Source organism: Scatophagus argus, chromosome 16 (genome assembly GCF_020382885.2).
Source record: "Scatophagus argus isolate fScaArg1 chromosome 16, fScaArg1.pri, whole genome shotgun sequence".
Lineage (NCBI taxonomy): Eukaryota > Metazoa > Chordata > Actinopteri > Scatophagidae > Scatophagus > Scatophagus argus.
Window position 1 is genome coordinate 21,582,431 of NC_058508.1, and position 19,660 is coordinate 21,602,090.

A 19,660-nucleotide genomic window follows, 5' to 3' on the forward strand; every position below is an offset into this window, starting at 1 on the left:
CCCATTGTGTAACAGCTTGAGCAACTGCAGGTCACCAGAGCAGAACACTACAACTTCAGGTGTTAATGGGCTACGCACGGCCGCAAGGTGCTTGAATGCTATCAAAAACAGACAAGGAATTAAACCACAGTGTTTTGTGTAATACTCACAAACGCAGAGTACGGTTCCCCGGTTTCTGTAATTCCACCAGCCATGGCTGAAGACTCTGATCTTCACCTGAGGGAAAAACAACAACGCCAGCTCTAACTTATTTTCTTACAAATTTATTTTATTGGCATGACCATTAATTCAGCTCTTTTCTGTCAAACCGGTTATACAGAGTCTATGGTGTAGTAATAAAAATGAAATGCAGAAGTGAATATCACGTTCCATCTTGAATGGAGAAAGAACTCCCACCACATTTTAAGTAATTTATGTTTACTTTAACGTTCGCAAAAGAAGCAGATGTTTAAAAATGAGATTTAAAGCAGGTCTTAAATTTCAACAACCACTTCTCCATTCGGCATACACATGATTCAATAACCAGCACATATTTCAATAATACTGTGTCTTTTTGCACAAATGTTTCCCGGTTTACAGTGTAGTTTAAGGAATCAACAACCCCTTCTTTCACTTGACTGATGACAAGTGTTTCAGCACCATGGCCACTTGCATCTGCTTTTCTGGTTGTGTTACAAGTTGTGTTAAAAGTCATGGCTGATTTCAGAAAGCTGACATTTATTTGCTAGCAACATAAGAGCACAGCAACACATGCGAGAATAGCGACCACACAAACATACATATGGATAATGTCTTATTCTGACGTCTTACGAAACACCGACAACAGGGAGAAGCATTATATCAAGAAGAAACGCGGGGTAAACACTTGTCACCTTACTTATTTCCGGTGTATCTTGTTAATTTAGCCGGTAGGCTAGCAGGATGCTCCAAGCTGTCAGCTGGATCCGCTCCTCGCTAGCTAACTGAATGAACGCAGCCCGCCGCCACCAAGCTAACATGAGCCGTTTCGTAGTTAGATAACCGGAGAGGAGTCAGTTTAAACCGAAAGCTTGGAGAAAAACACTTTCCCATGGGCTAGCAAGCCTCCAACACTTAGCTAACTCAGGCAGTAAACTAAGCAACCAGGTGACCTGCTCTGGCACGAACATAGATCAAGTTCCCGCCTACACAAACTCGAATTTCCGGTACCAACTTTTCAAAATAAAAACTTCTCTTTCGTGTACATGTGTTGTGGTAGTAGATCGAAACACTAGCGCTTTTATTATGAAGACAAAATGAGTTGTCTTTGTTGTTATCGTGTTTAACTTGATGATCTCGTTAGTTGGTTTGTTGGGTTGGCTGCTGATGAGGGAAAACAAATCACGAGGTCTAATCAAATCTCAGCGTGTGTTGTTTGTTGTCCGCTCTGTCCTTCAGCCATACCGGAACCGCTGACGGATTAAACCATAAGAAATTCAGCGCCACTCGCCATTATATTGGTATTATATCAGTACACTTTGAAGTCAAACCAGCTACTCTCTTAATAATGTTATTCCGGATATCATTCAGCCCGCCCCTCCGTGCTGCTAAGGTTACCAAAACGACAAACCCCTTAATTCACCAGCATGTCCTGTCATATGACACCTGTCATGTGACAGGCACACCTGAGTGCGCAAGCTGCTGGCCGCTCTCGCGTTTACCTTAGAAGACTGTCGGTGCCTTTTAGAGGTTGTGTCTGAAGAGGTCCGTGAAATAAAAAGAAACCAAACCCCTGAAGAGGAAACAGAAACAGTTCCTCATGTGTCATTTTCCATCATTTATCTTCAGCAGAAACAGAAAACCACCAACATAAGCACAATTCAATTTTATTTTTAACCTCCCCCAACAATATAATAATAATATAATTATTATTTTGCAACTATTTCATAACATGCAGCACAAAATTGTGGTTTTCATAATATGTGCTTTGTGTGAAGGCTGTAGGTTAACGTCTGAAAAGACAGGTGAGATCTATTCTGCACTTGCCAACATTTCTACAGAAAATGCAGGTGACAACTAGAGGTTAAAAAAGACATGCGGACACGTAACAGACACGTGACATTTAGCCATTTAAAAACCCATCATATTTCAAAGCATGAAGCGGCAGATTATACACACATCATCTAATCAGCATACTGTATAACATAGTTGTGAATCCACTCCATATACATGTAGGTGAGAAAAACCACAGTGGTTATAAAGTAGAGGACAAAGAACACATGGTCTACGACTTCGGCCACTCTTGCGTAGCGTCCCGGCTCGCTCCTGTCTTTGCGTTGCCTTATTATTTCCTGCCGAGCTGCCTTCATTTCCCCCAGGATTTGTTTGAGCAGGTCGCGGCCCGCGGGTCCATCCGGAACAGGTTTCTCTGGAGTCACCTGGTCTGTCTCCTCCGCTCCGGCAGGCTCTGTGCGGGACAGGGAGGACAAAAGTGAGCAGAATGAGTGAGCGGCCAGCAGGCTGTGGTCAGCGTCTGTAGGTCGGATCACTGACCTGCGTCGGCACGTGAATCACCTGGCTTCAATGACATGACACAGTAAAAACACGCCGCTTTTGGTTCACTCTAACTGCTCTCATTGTGTTGAGTTTGACTGCAGCGGACGACTGTTTGCTGAGGAAAACCTCCAAAAACCCGCTTTACACTGACTGCTCAACCCCAAACAGCCACACACACACACACACACACACACACAGAGAGAGCTAAAAGAGAGTAAAAGCTGCACACAAACAAATAAAACAAATGGAAATAAGCTGAAAATGTTTTGATATGTTAGTGTTATGTTCTCAGCTTCTTTCTGCTGCCCCCAAGTGTCCAAAACAGTTACTGCGTCTGTTAAAGTTTTCAATGCTGATACTGAATGTTAGTGATGTTGATATTATTTGTTATTATTCTTTTTTTAAAGTGCTTACAAATATAAGAGAAAAATGGGAGATCTCACCTTTGTCATAGCCGGCTTCCTGGATCTCCAGTAGGACACTGTCACATCTTGGAGCCCTCTTACCACAGTAACTATCCAGGTCGGTCAAGAAGATCACCAGCATGGCCTCCAGGACGCTGATGCCCACGAGGGCAAAGATCGCAACACAGTAGCTGGCTGGAATAAGAGACGTCACAGTTCAGTGCGAGATCATTAGGGACGAAGCCGTTCGGTACCTGGTCTGAGGTCTGCGCACCGACTCACCGATCAGTGGCAGCCTGTCCTCTGTGGACGGCAACATGTCCTTCAGAATCAGCAGTAGGACGGAGATGGAGAGCAGAATGGTGACTTTGAAGTTCAGCTTTTCACCTCTGCTCTCACTGACGAAGAAGGAGGCCAAGTCCAGGACCAGCAAGTAGAACAGGGGCACGATCAGGTTTATCACGTAGAGCATTGGCCTCCTGACGAGCGTGACCTGAGTAGACACACAGTCCATTTAATTAGAGACAAACACACTGGGACAAACTGTCGCCAGAGTTCGTCACCAATGCTTTCTTACCATGTACACGAGTTTGCTCTGAGTTGAAACACCTATGGTGTAATTATGCATGATAACTTGCATATTTCTGAGCTCCCATTCTCCTTGTGTAATCATGAACTGCTCAGAGATTGTGGTCAGAGTCGAGTCGTTATTGAATGCTCTGAGGGTTATGGTTTTTGCTGTGCACATGGAAACAAAAAGTATTAAATCAGTACATGAACAAAGTTCTGACGCCGTTCTGTGAGCTAAAACCATGAGGTTAATCTGGTGTACCATCAGCAGTCATGGACCCAAACGTGAAGTTACACTTTTGTTGGTCGAAGGGGAACAGCTTGAGTGTCAGCTGGCAGGTGGAGGTCAGCCGCTGACGGAAGGTGGCCCCCACCCAGCCGCTCTGATGGACTTGGGCAAATGGACCTTTATATATGGAGCCAGAATCAGAGGCGCTGAGAGGGTGAAGAAGGATTTTATAAGGACACACAATCATCATCAAAAACTGGTCTGAATTCAGCCCTGAATAGTGCTACAGTCACAGTTTATCATAATGCATTACAAGCCATGACAGGAACCGGTTCCAACTAGACCACATTGACACGGTTTACAGGAAACAGTTTGCAGGACTGATCAGTTTATTAAGCTCAGTTCAACCTTTTCACAAAAACAAAGGACAGAGACAGAAAGAACTGCAGTTCCAGTATAATCACAGTATTAATACCCACTCCTCCTGAAGGCTGACATCCGGGATCCACAGCATTGATGTCGGAACGGTCAGCGTTTTAATCCCACAAAACTCCAATGAATTCCAAGTCAGAAATTCATTTCTCCAACTCTGACAAAAGGAGGGAAAAAGCTGCGTTTCTGAACGTGTTTCACAGGCAGGCGGACGAGTGCGGAGACGCTCGGTGGTTTTCTTACCATGTAAAGCCAGACGTGACTCGTGACCGTCTGGGACTTCTCATCCTGTGGACAGTCAGCAGCACTTCGGTTAATGTTCAGCCATCACAGCAGAACCTACTGCTTCGTGTTCCTGCTCAGGTTCCCAGCCTTTGAGACTCCCGCCATCCCAGTGAGACAGTTTCAGACCAGACGAGGTCTGTTTGATATTTCTATATTTTATTGTTTTTGTTGCTAACTCTTTAGAAAACAATCAGGAAGGCTCAGTTCACACTCACCACTTTTAAAATACCATACAGCAGCATGTCCACCTGGACGAGGGTGGAGGTGGTCCAGTTCTTCACGGGTCGTACGATCTGCAGAACCTCATTGGTTGTCGTCAGGCTCAGGTGTTTCAGAAGACTCAGGTACGAGCAGTCTGAGGTCTGGCTGCTGGTGCAGACTGCTGCTGCAGAACAGACACAAAGCACCGACGTTTGTCAGACGTGCTGAGATTTAATCCAAACCGAAAACACAGCAGCGTCTGATTTACTCACCGGTCAAAGACAGGAAGACGAGAACCCTCAGAGCTGACATGGCTGCTCGCCTTCATCTCCACTGAGCAAACGCTTTTAAACTGCGCAGCTACGCAAGCCGTGAGGCAGAGCCATCAATAGGTCTGATTGAAAGCACTGCTCTGTGGTCAGCCGGAAAGGAACACGACACACACCAGACAAACATTTCTATTGTTCAATGCAGCTGAAGCTGAAAAGTCAACACAGGAAGGACATTTCCAGGTGTCCTCCACCCTCAGCACACCTGTGGCCAAGACAAACCAGGCACGTGGCTCCACAGGTGTGCTGGGCTTTTCATTGGACAATGGACAGAATGACCTGCACACAAAAATCTCAATTCAGACGAACAAGTTCAAAAGAATCCACAATCGACTCAAAGCCTCCTTACCTAACCAGCGCAGCAGCTGGTGAAGGTGATGAGGGAAGCTCCACATTAATCATTCTAATTCTAATGTTGCAGATGCAGTGGGAGTTTGCATGAGAAACTCTTCACGCTTTCCAAACACAGAAGCTCTCTCGAGTCGTTTCAGTTTCCTCACTGAGGGTCTGGACCAGATCCACAAGAAGCACGCGTCAGTCCAGAAAACCCTGACAGCTTTTGTTGTCTTTTAGTGAGACGACTCTGCTTCCATGGAGGAGAAATTCCCTCCAACCTTAAAGCTACGGGCCACAAACCTTTTGATCTGTGACAAACAGTACAGAAAAAATGGATGCCAGTGACATCACACTTGTTGTCTCATGATTTTTGTTCCTTTGAAGTTATTTGTAATTAAATGAAATAGATTCAGATTGTCAATCTGTCAGAGAAGCCTGGAGACCAGTAATCCAGTTTATCATCACTGCTGCTGTGTTTTTGATGCAAACCTCCAGCTTACCCTCAGATCACCTCAACTCCTCTCTCTTTGTAAATCACCAGCCAGACACACAAAAGAACCTTTTTTCCACCTGTAAACATCAGGAATTGTCATATTTTCTTTATTTTTGTTAAGTCCAGTGAAGCCAACAGGTGCAGATTGGTTTAAAAGTGCTGTGCTGGCACAGCGAGGCTCTCAGGGGTGCACGTCGGTGGGCAGCCGGAAGTCTCTGAAGGTGTAGAAGGAGACGTCTCCGTGGTCCACCGCAGCAAAGACCACCGGGACGTCTCCGCTCTGGAAGGCCAGCAGCTTGACAGCTCGCAGGTCTGGGACGGGGCCGTCGAAGCTGAGACAGAAGAGGAAGGGAGGCAGCGATTAATGAACAAGCTGCTGTTTCCAGGTCAACACTTCCTATTCTGGTCATTTCACATTTAACGTTTCATGCCTGTGAAGAGCCGCTCAGACAAAACAACATCTGAAGACGTCACACCGGGTTGTGCCTACATGTAAATCAATGTTATGTTTAAATAATCAACAAGTCAGTCAGTCAGTCAACTGCAGCTTTATCCAAATCCCTGAAAGTCAGGGTCAGGTGTCTGATGTTTTATGTAAGTCGATGCTGAACAAACATGGCCGCCGTGAGTGCTTGCTTACCTGCACACACACATGCGGGAGTAAGGTTTCCCCGGGCTGCTCTTCTTGAAGTCAGCCACCGTGTCGGGCTGGTAAACATTGAAACAAATCCTCCACTCGTCCGATCCTTTTATGCTGAAGAGACAAAGCACACCGTGTTGTCTGAATGACGGACTCTGCGTCCAGCACAAAGCGGCAGCGAGCGCTGACAAACAGCACAGGCGCAGCATCCCGCCGCTTTGTGTCAGAGTCTTTATGGGTTTGTAAATTAAAGATCATAAATTGTCACCGAGCTCATACAAACTGATTTATTTTCTTTGACACGGATGACACGAGCAGCTGCATGAGGTCACATGTTGATGCTAATGATGACTGCATGTTTATAAGGTGCAGCCAGCGGGTCATAAGGTGCCTCCTGCCACTCAGGCCTTACTGTAAGACAGCAGCTCATTCAGTGAGCGGGCACCAAATTCACTTCAGGCCCTTTTTAACACCACACAGCAATGAGTCTAACACCTTCCTCCCCGTCACACCAGTCAGAGAAGGACGTGGAGGGACGATAAGGCCAACAATCGTCTGCTAACTACATGAATTATCCATTCTGTCAGTACTGCTGGATAACTCGCTCACTCAGGTAGGATTTAAACTGATGAATCAAGGAAATAATTTGACCAAAAAACTGACTGTCGTGTTTAATCGCATCCACTTTTCTCTCAGACTTGTGGAGCTTCACCCACATCCTCTCTACACCACCCAACTGAACTCCTGCTACTGAGCATGTGCAGCTCTGAGCCTCCGTCATCAGCTCCGTTAAACTCTTTCATCTACATTCAGCTTCCTGTTGAGCCCTGAGCGCACGCGATGCACCGACACTCCAGCATCACGGTCGGACGTACGGAAGCCCTGAGGGCCATCAGGTTTGTTTTGTGAATCTCATTTCAACCAAAGGAGTCTGAAGTCAAGCGTACAGAATGTTAAAATGTTAACATTCAAGACTTTGGATGAGTATTTCACTGTCACGAGTTTTCAGTCTCTCCTGACCGAAGTGGCTTCACATAAAACATTTTCAAAATTCTCAGTGGAATAACAGGAAGTAGAAACAAGTGATACCTGGATGCCCCCTCCAGCAGATTTGTGGATTTAATCACGCTGATTTTATCCAACAGCTCCTCTGGAATGAACACACAAACCTCACTGACCTGAATCAGATGCAGATGTAATTCATTCTGAATGTGCTTTGTGGTCTGTGTGATCTCACCGGTGGGGATCGCTTGTCTCGGGTCATGCAAAGGAGTCACTTCCCTGTTCCACAGGTGTGCTGGACGGCCTTTACGTTTCCCCTCCCGCCTCGCCAGGAGCTCCCGATACTCGGCCCAGTTTCTGCACTGCCGAACCTCCAAAGGAAAATAATTTATGAAAATACTGCTTTCCCAGATAATACGTACGATAACGTGGACTTTTCAGTTTTCATGTTGTGCTACAAACCTCTCTGTCCCTGTTGATGTCCCGCCGGCGCCTGTTCTCGTCCTCCTCCCTCCTCTGCTCCTTTGAAGACATCTTCACCTTCCGCAGGTTTATCCTCTGCTTCCAGGTGTCGACGTCACAGACTCCCACAGCCAGAGACCCCGGCAGCAGGGAGGGGTCTGGAGGGAGCAGGCAGCTGGACAGGCTGTCCCTGGAGCCCAGGTCAGGGAAAGGGATGGAGCCGAAGCGCCAGCCCGAACAGCTGGAGGCGGGCCGGTGATCCGGTCCGACCCCGGGAACGTCTGTCCTCCACCAGGTCCTGCCGCCGCCCTCATCTCCTGAACTCGCAGCTGGAGACGACGCCAGGTGGGACTCGGGATGGTTTTTATCCTCCTCATCCTCCTCCATTCGGTCAGCTGTGGACACTTCCGGATCTTCTGTTTGACTACAGAAAGAACCGACACTCACAAAAATCTCACTTCAGTCATCACTGCCAGTGAAATATCTTTGGACTGATGTTTGCTGACGTCAACTTGGGCTCTGAGGAATCGAGTTCCCTTTTAATTGTTTAAACAAAAAGTAACCAACAGCTTGTTCTGTGATGAAAAAATAGTCCCACTTCCTTGATTTCGTTATTGAGCTGCAGCTGAAGAATAAAGTCAGAATTTGGACTTTGGATGGGACTTCTGTTTACCTGGATGCTGTGGCGGGGCTGGCGCTTCGCTTCCTCTTCAGCTGTCTGCCCGCTCGGTCATGTGACTGAGGCAGGTTCAGCTGCCTCGCGTAGGACGAAGGCTCTGAACTGTGAGAAGACAAACACACGTTACACTGCTGAGTCCTGAACTTCCATGTAATCTAAAACACAGAGTCACTAAAGATCCAAGTTCTCCAAACTGACACAACAAACTGACTTCCTGTTATCTTTTCTGACTCCGTCTGACCTGGGATCATATCTGTGCACCACGTAGCCAAGCCTCTTCAAATGCCCGAACACCTTTGTGGTGAAACAGAGAGGTTAGACCAGTTCAGCAGCACAGTCCTCCGCCATATGTGGCCGTCTGACTTGTACCTGATACTGCTGAAGGCTCACTGTGCTCGAGGACAGGAAGTTCTCGTAGGCGTCCTGGATGGACAGCGGCAGGTCGCGGTGAAACACCTGCAGGCTGCCCTGTTGGCAGATGACATCGATCAGTATTGTACAGGTCAGGGCTGTGAAAGCATCACGACACGAAGAACGCTGTGCCACTCACACACTCCATCAGGTACAGAGCTTCTTCAGGGAGGAGATACTGCTTGCCGTTGGCAGAAAAGCCCATCGTCTGCCAAAACTTTCCCTGTGGAAAAACAACACCCTGAACACAAGCTCATCACAGGAAGTGTGTGTGCACTTTCACTCAGTGATACGGGACTCACAGCCGGAGACCGAAGCTCCACAATCTGCTCGGTTGGAATCCATTTGGCCTTCACCAGGTTTCCTCTGCAGGAAAACAAAAACATTTTATCTGATCATTTTATCCCACTAACGTCACGGTTCACCTCGAAGAACGAAACAATCCGGCTTAATAAACCGAATACTCGACACCTTTTTGAAAAGTCACTGAACTCTCAGTGATGTTAGCATCTGTGGATGTTGTATTGTTACATCAATACCTTTGACGGAGATCCGCCACCTGCACACGCTGCAGGAACGTACGAATGGTTCATGTTCATTTTCACAACAGGAATGTTTGCTTTGTAGTCTATATTTTTTATCAAGTGTTTTTGCATACTTTTTGCACTCTTTTTCTGTTCTTGTGAGCTGCCACAAGTGAATTTCCCCACTGTGGGATCAACAGAGTTCATCTTATTCCTAATCCTTGAACTCATCACGAAAGAGTGACGTGCAGAGTGAAAAGGTTGGATCATTTCATCAGGGGTTGTACGTGAGGAGGGGTGGGTGGACGGACGGATGCTACGCCTACTCACAGCCTCTCCACCCTCTCCTCTGCGACCAGACTCCAGTGCTCGTCCAGACTTCGCTCAAGCCGCCGTCTTTGCTCGTCTGAGTCGCTGGGGAAGAAATCCTTCTGTCCTCTCACTGGGATCTTGTGACTCCTGGACCGGGCTGCAAACAGCTCAGACGGACTGAAATTTAAAGAGAGAAAACAACGTCCGGCTTCAGGTGTTTGATGCTTTTATCGCTGGACAGACGTGAGACTTGATAACATTTTGAACTCCGAGTTGGCGAAGCGGTGGTCATCCTGACAGGACGAGAACCAACATCAGAATCAGAACCAGAATCAGCTTTATTTGCAAAGGACGTCGGACCATACAAGGAATTTGACTCCGGATTTTTCTCTCTCCTGTTCACCATACAAAATACAAAATAAAATAAATAAATAAAGTATTTAAAAAAGAAAAACAAGATATAAATGTATGTACATGAGACGTGCGACTCAACATTTTTTTTTATCAACATTAAACATCCATGTAATTCAAGTCTGAAGCCCCAGTGAGCAGACGCTCAGCTCGCTGGCCCTAAAACATTCAGTATAGAAGATCAATACTGACTGTATGGTCAGCTTATGCGCTTTTAAAAACGTTAACTGATGTTTCCCCCTGAGCGTTACCACAAAACTTTGCCAGCAGTTTAATGAGCCATCCCGCCATGCGAGCAGGTTTAGGAGCTCCGACAACAGAAAATACGTGACAAGCAGCCACTGAGCCATAGAAGATGTAAACCTTATGGCTCCCCTTCGATTAATTCACTCATAACTGCCATTAAAAGCAAATACGCACCTTAAAATCTCACTAAAAAACGTTCCGTCTGCGCCTGTCTTGTTTTGGTCCGCCATGTTTCCAGGTGCGCGCCGCAGTTCTCTTCTCCTCTGGGTCCTAGTGCCCGCCCTTTTCAGTAATTAACAGTAGTTACAAATATAACCAGCAGGGGGAGCTAAACAGGGAGGATTTTTGTCCTGTGAGTGAGAAATTTCTGTTCAGTTAACTGCATGCACATTTATTTTTAAATGAAATAACCATAATTCAACCATTACATTATGTTTAGAATTACTACTATAATTCACCAGAATTATCTGACTTATTATGTGTAATTATTTTTAAATAAATTGAACCGAACATAAATAAATAAACTGAATTTTCCCTCCGGGATAAATAAAGGAATTCTGATCTGAATTAATTATTCTGATACAAATCAGAATCAGAATTCCTTTATTTATTTATTGATCCCCATGGAAAAATTCTTCTTTCTTACAGACATTGCAATTTTTCTGACCAAGAAAATGAAATAATAGGAACAAAAACAAAAATGGATAAATTTTATTTGTAAATTGAGAGTACAAACTTACACATGACTATTTTAGTGCCCTCAGCTGACTCCACGAGGAGCTCTGTAAGCCACCAACCACTTTACACTGGAAGGAGTTGAATGACAGCAAAGCAACCCCAGAGAGGACTCTAGATTGGATAACGAAAGCTAAAGGTAGTTAAAACTACAATGAAAAAAAAGATCAAATTGATCAGAATCAGAATTCCTTTATTTATCCCTGAAGGGAAATTCTTAGTTTGGCCCGTAACCTGTGATGTACATGTGATACTGAATTATAATAAAATAAATACAAACAATAAGTCCTAAGTCAACAAAAAGTTGAGATTACTGAAAAAGTGTCCATTTGTTCACAGGTCAAACATTCAAACATGAACACTCCGCTCTTCCCGTCAAAGTGCACTGAAGGTCAGGCTTCGCTGAGGTTTACCGGTAACATCATAATCATTGTGTCTGCACATGTGCTGCACAGAGGTCAGTGTGTGGCGGCAGATACCTGGACACACATTCACGAGGTCTTTCAGGCCGAAAAGGGAAAACCAAAAACTTAAAAAAGCATTCCTTTCTTTTTATGTCCCAATCTGGTTTGCAGCGTCAGCAATAGTGAGCCACTGCAAAGTGTAGTTAAAGAACTACTCTGATTACATGAGCTCTCTTTGAGTGATTACGTAAGAAGTTTGACAGGAATGACTTTCACGTCATTTCTGTTTCTGCAAACTGAAAACTGCCTGTCAGCAGGGCTAAGAAAGCGGACGTCGGCCTTTGCACAGGTTTCTGCCACCTCGTCCTCAAAAGTGTTGCCTCCAGGGAGGCCCATGAGGACATGTGGGCACCCCCAGACTACCACCCGTACCCCAAGACAAAGAAGGAAGCTCAGTGGTTGCCATGTTGATGATGATGATGATGATGACTCTACGGCTGCTGTGGACCACTTTCTGCAGCCCCAAGTGGCCAACGTCCACACAGAGGGGATTCTGCCCGGTGAAGGTGCATGAAAAGGCCACGGACGGGCTTTGAACCTGTGATGACTGGTGTATGAGGTTCTTTGAGAGACTACACATTAACTGGTGTTACCTGAAGTTTGCTGTCCTCAACCTCGACTGAGCTGCAACACCTGGACTTCACCCTGTCGTCTATCCCTGCGGTCAGCTCATTTTGTCAGCACTGGACATTGACTTGACTTGTTTAAACAGAATCTTTATTTCCAAACATTACACAAGGACAAGTAAAGATTAACTGTGTTCCAATGAAGGTGGGGTTGGGAGAATCACAACATAAAAACCTCCGACTTCAGCCCGTCTGAAGCAGGACTTCTGCAGCACAGTGAGTACCAGCCCTCATGTGTCTTTACAGAGCTTCCTACACATACAAACTACTGACGCTGCATTAAACTCAATACTCCACGATGCATGGAAATGTGTGATATAAATGTTGTCATTTTCTGCAGCTTGCTCGGACAGAATGCAACTTTCGGCCGTCCTTCTCCTCGTCGCCGCCTCGGCGGTGCTGGCTGGTAACGCGTTTTCCTTTGCAGAGCTTTTTTAATTTTAAGAGCATTTTTATGTTGTAAGACGTTTGATGTTATATTTAGGGCCCAGAAAGCCATACTGAGGTTTGTTCTTTGTCCTGTACCTGCTAAGACCTGCGGTTCTTGTCTCTCATGCAGGCAGCGTCACCATCAAGAGCCTGGTGTTCCCTGCTGAGACCAGTACCAGCTATGTTGAGATGGTTCCTCAGAAGCCCCTGAGCCTCCGGGCCTTCACTCTGTGCATGCGGTTGGCCACAGAGCTGCGTGGCGAGCGGGAGGTCATCCTGTTTGCGTATCGGACGGGCGACTACGACGAGCTGAACGTGTGGCGTGAGTTGGACGGCAGGTACACGCTGATGTTCTGGATTCAAGACCATCTGAGGGGTTTAGGATCAGATCTTGTGACATCACTGATACTACTATTAGTACTAGAATATAATACTACTATGACTGATACCAAAAGCTGCCTCCAACTACCAATGGCTAATTCTACTTCCACTTCTAATACTGCACAACACTATTCTATATTCTACTCACAGTAATGCTACTACTACAGATACTACAATACTACTATTGGCCTACTACAACACCACACAACAAACCCTTGAAATCCTACTACAGTTGACAAGATCTACTACAGCTACTGTAAAGAATACTACTACAAGTGCTGATACGACAACTCAGCAGGCTACTTTTACTAACAATACTACTACTACTACAACACAAAGTTCTACCAGTACTGAGCTGAAGAAAAGTACTATAAATGTGTGCTGAGGCTCCATACTTCCTTTGTCCTTTGTCCTCTGTCTACCGTTGATGTATTTGTCTGTGCGTTCAGGTTGTCCTTCTACCTGAGTGGAGACGGAGTCATCTTCCAAGTCCCTGAGCTTGGAGCCCTGCAGACCCACCTGTGCTTCACCTGGGATTCTGGTTCAGGTGCTGCTACGCTCTTCATGGACGGGAAGAAAAGCTTGACCAAAATCTACAGGACAGGTCACACCATCCGTCCCGGAGGAAAGGTTCTCCTCGGACAAGACCCGGATAACTACCTGGGTGATTTTGATGCCAAACAGAGTTTTGTTGGAGAGATCTATGACGTGAACATGTGGGACTCCGTCCTCTCAGACAGCAACATCCAAAACTTGTTCTCAGGGAAGAGAGTGCCGAGAGGAAACGTCTTCGACTGGGAGACCACACAGCTTAAGATTAACGGGAACGTGCACGTTGTGAACCGTGAGCTGTAATGATGTGAGAAGGTCGCGTCTCACCTGTAAGACGCACAGTACGCAGGTCATTAATGCTGTCGGTGTCACACTGTGATTCTTCTCACTCTAATAAAACCTCATGCTGGAAGTGTGTGTCGTGAGTGTGTTTGATGACGAGGTCACACTGAAGCTGCATGATGGAGACGAAGACACCGGACTACCAGTCAGGTGGTGAATTAGCTGCTTTGTGATCACCTTATTCAAAAAACCGAAACAGAAAATACTTACAGTTCACACTCCTGAAATAAAATGTCTGAATCCTTGAATCAGGGCTGATATCAGTCATCAGCAATCAACGATAACTAATAACTGATATTTAGGACTGACACCCCATAAGTTCAGTAAAACAGTAAAAATGTACATTTTAGCGTCAAAGTTCAGAATAATCATCGATGGTATGTAGGCTAACTATGTAAAATTTACTTAACTACTGCGCTTAAGTTCAGTTTTGAGGTGCTTGTACTCGAGTATTTTCATTTTCTGCTGCTTCATACTTCCTCTCCAACACATTTTGGGGTCAAATATTGTACATTTTTAGTCCACTCTGTTTGACACTGACTACAGACTGAATGGAGACTGCATCACAGCCAAAGAGGCACTTTTTTAAATGAATATACTTTGACAACAATCAGAAAACACTGATAATCGGATAATTGGAAAATGTGAAAAAGATGAGATAAGACTTTATTGATCGCCAAGGGGAAATTTGGTCATTACAGCAGCCAGCAGGACAAGACAGTGCTACAAATACAGAAACGATATAAAAAAAAGATTTAAAATCTTATCCAAAACAATAATAATAATAATAAAAAACTAAAATAAAATAAAATAAAGAAATTCAAGGTTACAACAAACATACAGCTGCATAGAGAGGATTTATACACATATACTACTGAGGTATTGCACAGCTTCTGAGTAAGTAAAAATGGTGGTTTATTGGTGGGGACCTGAGGATTTAGGTGGTCCTGCCACAGAGCAGGAGTCACAGCAGCAGCTTTAGGATAAACTGCTGTTGTGGACTCTGACTGCCGTCGGGTCAAAGGACCTTCAGTAGGTTCCTTCCTACACTGAGGGTGCAGCAGTCTGTAACTGAAGGAGCTACTTAGGGTCCCCACATACAGAGGAAGAGGTTGCCCAGGATGTCTGACGGCTTGGCCAGCATCTTCCTCTCACCCACCACCTCCCAAGTCCAGAGGACCACCCAGGACACAGCTCGGCCTCCTTATCGGCTTGTTCAGCCTTTTGTTTATCCCTCTCAGTGATGCCTCCCCTCCAGCAGCCCACTGCGTAGAAGGCTACTGATGCAACCGCAGTGTCGTTGAAGGTCCTTAGTGGTGTCCTCCAAACTCCAAAGGACCTCAGTCTTCTCAGCAGGTGTAGGCAACTTTGTACCTTCTTGTACAGGACACTAGTGTTGTCTGACCAGTCTAGTTTGTTGTTAATGTGAACACCCAGCTACCTGTACGCTCCCACTATCTCAGTGTTGTGTCCCTGGATGTTCACTGGTGGGGTCTGTGGGGCCTTCCTGTGGAAAGGAAAGGAAAGGAAAGGAAAGTGACATATCTTGTCATTGGAGGGAACTCACTCCAACGAAATTTGTTCTCTGCATTTAACCCACCCAAGTGACGTGCACACACACAGCAAACCCGGGGCAGTGGGCGACCGCGTGCAGCGCCCGGGGAGCAGTGGGGGTTAGGTTCCTTGCTCAAGGGTACCTCAGCCATGGACACCGGGACGGGGAATCGAACCAGCGATCCACCGGTTACGGGTCCGACACCCTAACCGCTGATCCACGACTGCCCCAGTCAATCACTGTCTCCGTTATCGTGGTGGCATTGATGTGAAGATTCACACCAGTCGACAAAGTCCTTAATCATCTTCCTACATTCCAGGTCATTCCCCTCTAACGCTCGTCCAAGGATGGATGTATCATCAGAGAGCTTCTGGATACGGCAGCTGGCTGTGTTGTAGCCTTATTTAACAAACAGGTGAACTATATGATTGCGACATGAGACTGTGACATATGGAATGCACATTCATTCATATCGTGTGCACATACTTACACTACATACTAATTGGTCGCTCTGATACAAACACAAAGTACACAAAAAGGGTACGAGGACGACTTCACAGTTAGCAGGCACGGACGGGGTTCGAACCCGCGATCTTCGGTTTACGAGACCGACGCCTTACCACTTGGCCACCGCGCCTGGCAGTGTAAATGGGGCTCAGGGTGGTCATTTGGAGAGAGCAATCGTATTATTTGTTGCTATATGTGTGACAGATAACTGGAATATATTAAGTTACATAGTTCCATAGGCTCGCCGACCGGAAGGGGACTGTATTCCAGGCTCCAGCCAAAATATATAATATTTGAACTTTCCTAGAGGCTCACAGACAAACCTTTTCACTTTCTTGATTCCCCCTGAGCAGCTTGAATTCCGCAAAACTCAATACAACAATAAGCAAGATTCAGTAAACCGTGGTGATGGTTATTTATCTCCAAAATCTACGTTCGCCATATTTAAGTTCAACTTCGTGTGCGCCCGCACGGATGTTTCTGAAGACAGCGTAAATGATAATAAAACGGCTAATGTGGTGTTTTATAACGTACGTTGTGTGGGTCATAAAATATGTAAATTTGTCAAAAAGAAGCCGGTGTGCCTTTATCGCCACACAACTGGGGGGAATCTTGATCGAGAACACACCCGGAAGTAGCTCAGGCGGCTAAATATGGGAACTCTTCCTTGAAATATGGTACCATTAGCTACAGATGTCACGCAATGATGTGAAAGTTGTATGCGGAAGACTGTGTGTCCTTGGCGGATTTGAGAAGTAGCTCATGCTGTAAGTAAAGTGACTTCTTCAGAGATTAATGCTTGCGTGGGAAGAGGAAATGTATATTAGATGAGGTATTAGCTTGCTAGCACAGGATCTTATCGATACTTTACCAACTCCATACATATCAATGTGAGCCATTTTTGAATTCGGCATATCGGATAGCATCACAATGTAAAGTTGAAACTTTATTATAGAGCCTTGTATTGGAAGATTTCGATAGTAACACTCGTTGGCTACTGTAGGGCCACAATTCCACATTGATACCGGTATATTGATCAGCCGTTATCGTTTTACAAACATTTTGTTGTTTACATTAATGACTTAAATCAACTTCCAGTTAAAAAGTGACAACACCTGTTGTCAAAGATCACACGTCATTCTATTTTTACATCAACGCGGTTGTTAAACACGTGATTTCGTGTATATTGGCCTTCTCCTTGTTTTCTGGAAATAAATTAATCTAAAAGTGTATGTTATCTTATAGATTTGGTGAAAAACCCCATCCCACTGCAGGTGAACAAAGCATGACAGCAGCAGAAGCATATGGAGGCAGAACTCTGTGGTTCTCTCAGAGTTTCTAAAGGTTAAAAATCTATTGTTGCTCAGCACCTGAATGAAATGTTGTGTTCTTGTTCCAGTCTTTGACGGAGGCTGTCTGGTCTGCTGCAGCTGAGCCTCCCTGTCCGCTTCGCCATGCCGCTGGTGGTGGACGCCGTGTGGGCGCTGTGGAGCATCGGGGCCGGCATCTATGACTACTTTCACACCAGTGCCATGGAGGAGAGGATCCACACGCTGGAAAATGTGCTCTCGATCCACCAGTTTGTGATCGCAGCCCTGTCAGCAGGCCTCATCCTGCTCATGACGTACATACTGTGGAGAAAACACTGAAACCCCATCAGCCGCGATCCCACTCCATGTTGTTTTTGTCACATGATAACTCATGTTACCACGGCTAGTTTCCATCCTGATGCTGGCTGGATTATGTGCTCACACAACAATCAGGACGTCCCAGATGGGAAACTGAGCAGCAAAGCTGCATGAGGACTCCAGCGACATGTGGTCTCTGAAAACTCATCTGTCTGCCTGTCTTTGTGTTTTGGATGTTAAACTGGCCTGAGTCATAATAATACAAAATTATAAAGCTTCTCATGACAACTTTGCATTGTATGCCAATCCTGACCGTCTAGAAAAGCCCTCTGAGTTAATATCCACTGATTGAAACATTTTCCCAGTGTGCCACGAGGGACGGAGATGTTCAGTTAGTGACGCCAAATTTCTCTGAAAAGCTGTAATAACCTCAAGGTTAACGTTTTTCTCACGTTTACAAGTTAATGTTGTTTTTACATCTGGCCTGAGAACGTTTCACAGGTAAATTAGGTAAAATCGTGTCATGGGGGAGAACCAACGGTTTGGCGTCCTAATGTTGTCCGTCTTTATATTCAGTCACTGGTTCTAACTTTCAGAGTCGGTTTAATGGTGGTGATGATGGTCTTGTTGCATTGCTACCCTAAAGATTAAAACCAGCAGTGATTTAAAAAGTGTACATATGCCTTTGCCTGCTGTGGTCTGTAATGATCCTGGTTCCAGGTGACAGAATAACACTGCTGACAAGTTTGAACACTGGGAAATGAATTCATCCTGTGTGTGATTTATTCATGCTGAGAAGAAGGGATTGGAGGTGGAGGTTATTCTATTTATTTAATGTAATCTGACATGCTTTGTGTGTGTGTGTGTGTTTAATTTGTCCGAGTTTACATTTTTACCAACATTGTTTCCAGTCTGTTTCATGAAGTTGATCGTACTGTCTAACGATTTAATTAATTTCATTGGTTACTGTCACTACTGTACCTGCTTACTCTGTGGGGTTCACCATCAGAGTCCTGAATGCACTACTGCGTGTTACTGACAAACCACTACCATGGCTGCTGTTAAAGGGAATATGTTTGAAAAATAAATCATATCTTGAGTCCAAGCTGTTCTTTGTGTCTTTATGTTTTAAAGTTACGATTAGACCTGCTCTAACTGGAAAGGCTGATGAGATAACTTTTGTTGTGAATTGGTGCCATGTAAGGAAACTGAATTGGATTGATTAATGCATTAAATAGATCATCCACAATGGGGAGAATGTATTCAGTAATCAATATTTTACTGATAAAAGTATGATTAAATGGGTATAAGGAGGGTAAAAAGTAACTAAAAATACATATACATGACATAATACATCACGTAGCACTTAAGCTGACTACTACTGATGGACTGACAGTTTATGTTACGGTTGCAGCTGAGTGACAGTGGAAATACATGACCAGTGTGTAAATACTGAAGGTCCTTATAAACTACTTTGGTCCTCGTTATGTTTTGGGGTCAGTGGTTTAGTCAGGCGTATGCAATACTGTGCTAATCTTGAACCTCATCAAGAGTGATTATTACCATTGTCAATTTTAACCACACCTTTATATTTCTCCACAAAGAATTGTAATATGTTTATGAACACTGTCTTCAGAAAGGGCCAGAGTCGCCTCTACTTTCTGAGGCGGCTGAGGTCCTTCAACACCTGCAGGACGATGCTGAGGATGTTCTATGAGCCGGTGGTGTCCAGAGCCATCACATATGCTGCTGTCTGCTGGGGCAGCTGCCTGAGGGTGAGGGACACTAACAGACTCAACAGAATCATCAAGAAGGCCGCCATGTTGTGGGAGAGGAACTGGACTCTCTGACAGTGGTGTCTGAGAGGAGGATACTGGACTTTCCCTCTCACCCTCTCCACAATGTGCTGATCGGCTACAGGAGCTCGTTCAGCAACAGACTCATACTGCCACGATGCACCA

The 19,660-nt window shown here is 45.2% G+C and overlaps 4 protein-coding genes, 1 long non-coding RNA gene and 1 other non-coding gene across 9 annotated transcripts in view; 2 read left to right on the forward strand and 4 right to left on the reverse strand.

Moving 5' to 3' along the window:
- tmem104 (transmembrane protein 104) overlaps nt 1-1,602 on the reverse strand; it is a 40,922-nt gene extending 39,320 nt beyond the window's left edge. Inside the window, exons 1-2 of one of the 2 annotated variants that reach the window (XM_046415040.1) lie at nt 873-1,602; nt 150-216 (exon numbers count right to left, since the gene is read on the reverse strand). In XM_046415040.1, coding sequence (XP_046270996.1) covers nt 150-194 — 45 coding nt within the window. In that variant the 5' untranslated portion in view covers nt 195-216; nt 873-1,602. The remainder of the gene's footprint in view (nt 1-149; nt 217-872) is intronic. The other variant, XM_046415039.1, reaches the window with a different exon arrangement.
- A 91-nt stretch (nt 1,603-1,693) lies between these two features.
- Nucleotides 1,694-5,722, reverse strand: LOC124073675 (5-hydroxytryptamine receptor 3A-like). 2 transcript variants are annotated; one of them, XM_046416079.1, is made up of 9 exons: nt 4,908-5,722; nt 4,650-4,816; nt 4,393-4,437; nt 4,197-4,306; nt 3,751-3,923; nt 3,496-3,656; nt 3,201-3,411; nt 2,958-3,113; nt 1,694-2,425 (listed from the first exon to the last, which is right to left on the reverse strand). In XM_046416079.1, exons 1-9 carry the CDS (start codon nt 4,945-4,947, stop codon nt 2,142-2,144), a joined length of 1,347 nt encoding a protein of 448 aa, XP_046272035.1. In that variant the 5' UTR covers nt 4,948-5,722; the 3' UTR covers nt 1,694-2,141. The 2 variants fall into 2 exon arrangements, with proteins under 2 accessions (XP_046272035.1, XP_046272034.1); XM_046416078.1 differs by having other exon boundaries at nt 4,650-4,819.
- A 134-nt stretch (nt 5,723-5,856) lies between these two features.
- On the reverse strand, nt 5,857-10,748 carry tsen54 (TSEN54 tRNA splicing endonuclease subunit). 2 transcript variants are annotated; one of them, XM_046416076.1, is made up of 12 exons: nt 10,655-10,748; nt 9,842-10,000; nt 9,290-9,353; nt 9,127-9,210; nt 8,946-9,044; nt 8,788-8,870; nt 8,571-8,678; nt 7,898-8,321; nt 7,671-7,806; nt 7,523-7,583; nt 6,434-6,547; nt 5,857-6,125 (listed from the first exon to the last, which is right to left on the reverse strand). In XM_046416076.1, the coding sequence occupies exons 1-12, from the start codon at nt 10,708-10,710 to the stop codon at nt 5,975-5,977; spliced, it is 1,539 nt and encodes a 512-aa protein (XP_046272032.1). In that variant the 5' UTR covers nt 10,711-10,748; the 3' UTR covers nt 5,857-5,974. The 2 variants fall into 2 exon arrangements, with proteins under 2 accessions (XP_046272032.1, XP_046272033.1); XM_046416077.1 differs by having other exon boundaries at nt 8,818-8,870; nt 10,655-10,747.
- Nucleotides 10,749-12,160: 1,412 nt separating this feature from the next.
- On the forward strand, nt 12,161-14,263 carry LOC124073676 (pentraxin fusion protein-like). The gene is made up of 4 exons (XM_046416080.1): nt 12,161-12,521; nt 12,646-12,711; nt 12,865-13,072; nt 13,565-14,263. The coding sequence occupies exons 2-4, from the start codon at nt 12,660-12,662 to the stop codon at nt 13,968-13,970; spliced, it is 666 nt and encodes a 221-aa protein (XP_046272036.1). The 5' UTR covers nt 12,161-12,521; nt 12,646-12,659; the 3' UTR covers nt 13,971-14,263.
- A 1,866-nt stretch (nt 14,264-16,129) lies between these two features.
- Nucleotides 16,130-16,201, reverse strand: trnat-cgu. Its single transcript has one exon. It is a non-coding gene; the product is annotated as a tRNA-Thr (tRNA).
- Nucleotides 16,202-16,484: 283 nt separating this feature from the next.
- Nucleotides 16,485-18,804, forward strand: LOC124073875. Its single transcript, XR_006845735.1, has 2 exons — nt 16,485-16,838; nt 17,471-18,804. It is a non-coding gene; the product is annotated as an uncharacterized LOC124073875 (long non-coding RNA).
- Nucleotides 18,805-19,660: the final 856 nt, after the last annotated feature.

What these genes read in the sequence shown, in the direction of transcription:
- tsen54 (XM_046416076.1), bottom strand. Translation starts at nt 10,710, where the DNA reads ATGGCGGACCAAAACAAGACAGGCGCAGACGGAACGTTTTTTAGTGAG. An exon ending in TGGAGCTTCGGTCTCCGGCT is followed by an intron (nt 9,211 to 9,289) that starts GTGAGTCCCGTA and finishes GTTTTTCCACAG; the next exon opens with GGAAAGTTTTGGCAGACGAT. An exon ending in TCCCGCATGTGTGTGTGCAG is followed by an intron (nt 6,126 to 6,433) that starts GTAAGCAAGCAC and finishes CTTCTGTCTCAG; the next exon opens with CTTCGACGGCCCCGTCCCAG.
- LOC124073676 (XM_046416080.1), top strand. Translation starts at nt 12,660, where the DNA reads ATGCAACTTTCGGCCGTCCTTCTCCTCGTCGCCGCCTCGGCGGTGCTG. An exon ending in CGCCTCGGCGGTGCTGGCTG is followed by an intron (nt 12,712 to 12,864) that starts GTAACGCGTTTT and finishes TCTCTCATGCAG; the next exon opens with GCAGCGTCACCATCAAGAGC. An exon ending in TGGCGTGAGTTGGACGGCAG is followed by an intron (nt 13,073 to 13,564) that starts GTACACGCTGAT and finishes CTGTGCGTTCAG; the next exon opens with GTTGTCCTTCTACCTGAGTG.
- LOC124073675 (XM_046416078.1), bottom strand. Translation starts at nt 4,947, where the DNA reads ATGTCAGCTCTGAGGGTTCTCGTCTTCCTGTCTTTGACCG. An exon ending in TGTATGGTATTTTAAAAGTG is followed by an intron (nt 4,438 to 4,649) that starts GTGAGTGTGAAC and finishes GACTGTCCACAG; the next exon opens with GATGAGAAGTCCCAGACGGT. An exon ending in GATGTCAGCCTTCAGGAGGA is followed by an intron (nt 3,924 to 4,196) that starts GTGGGTATTAAT and finishes TCACCCTCTCAG; the next exon opens with CGCCTCTGATTCTGGCTCCA.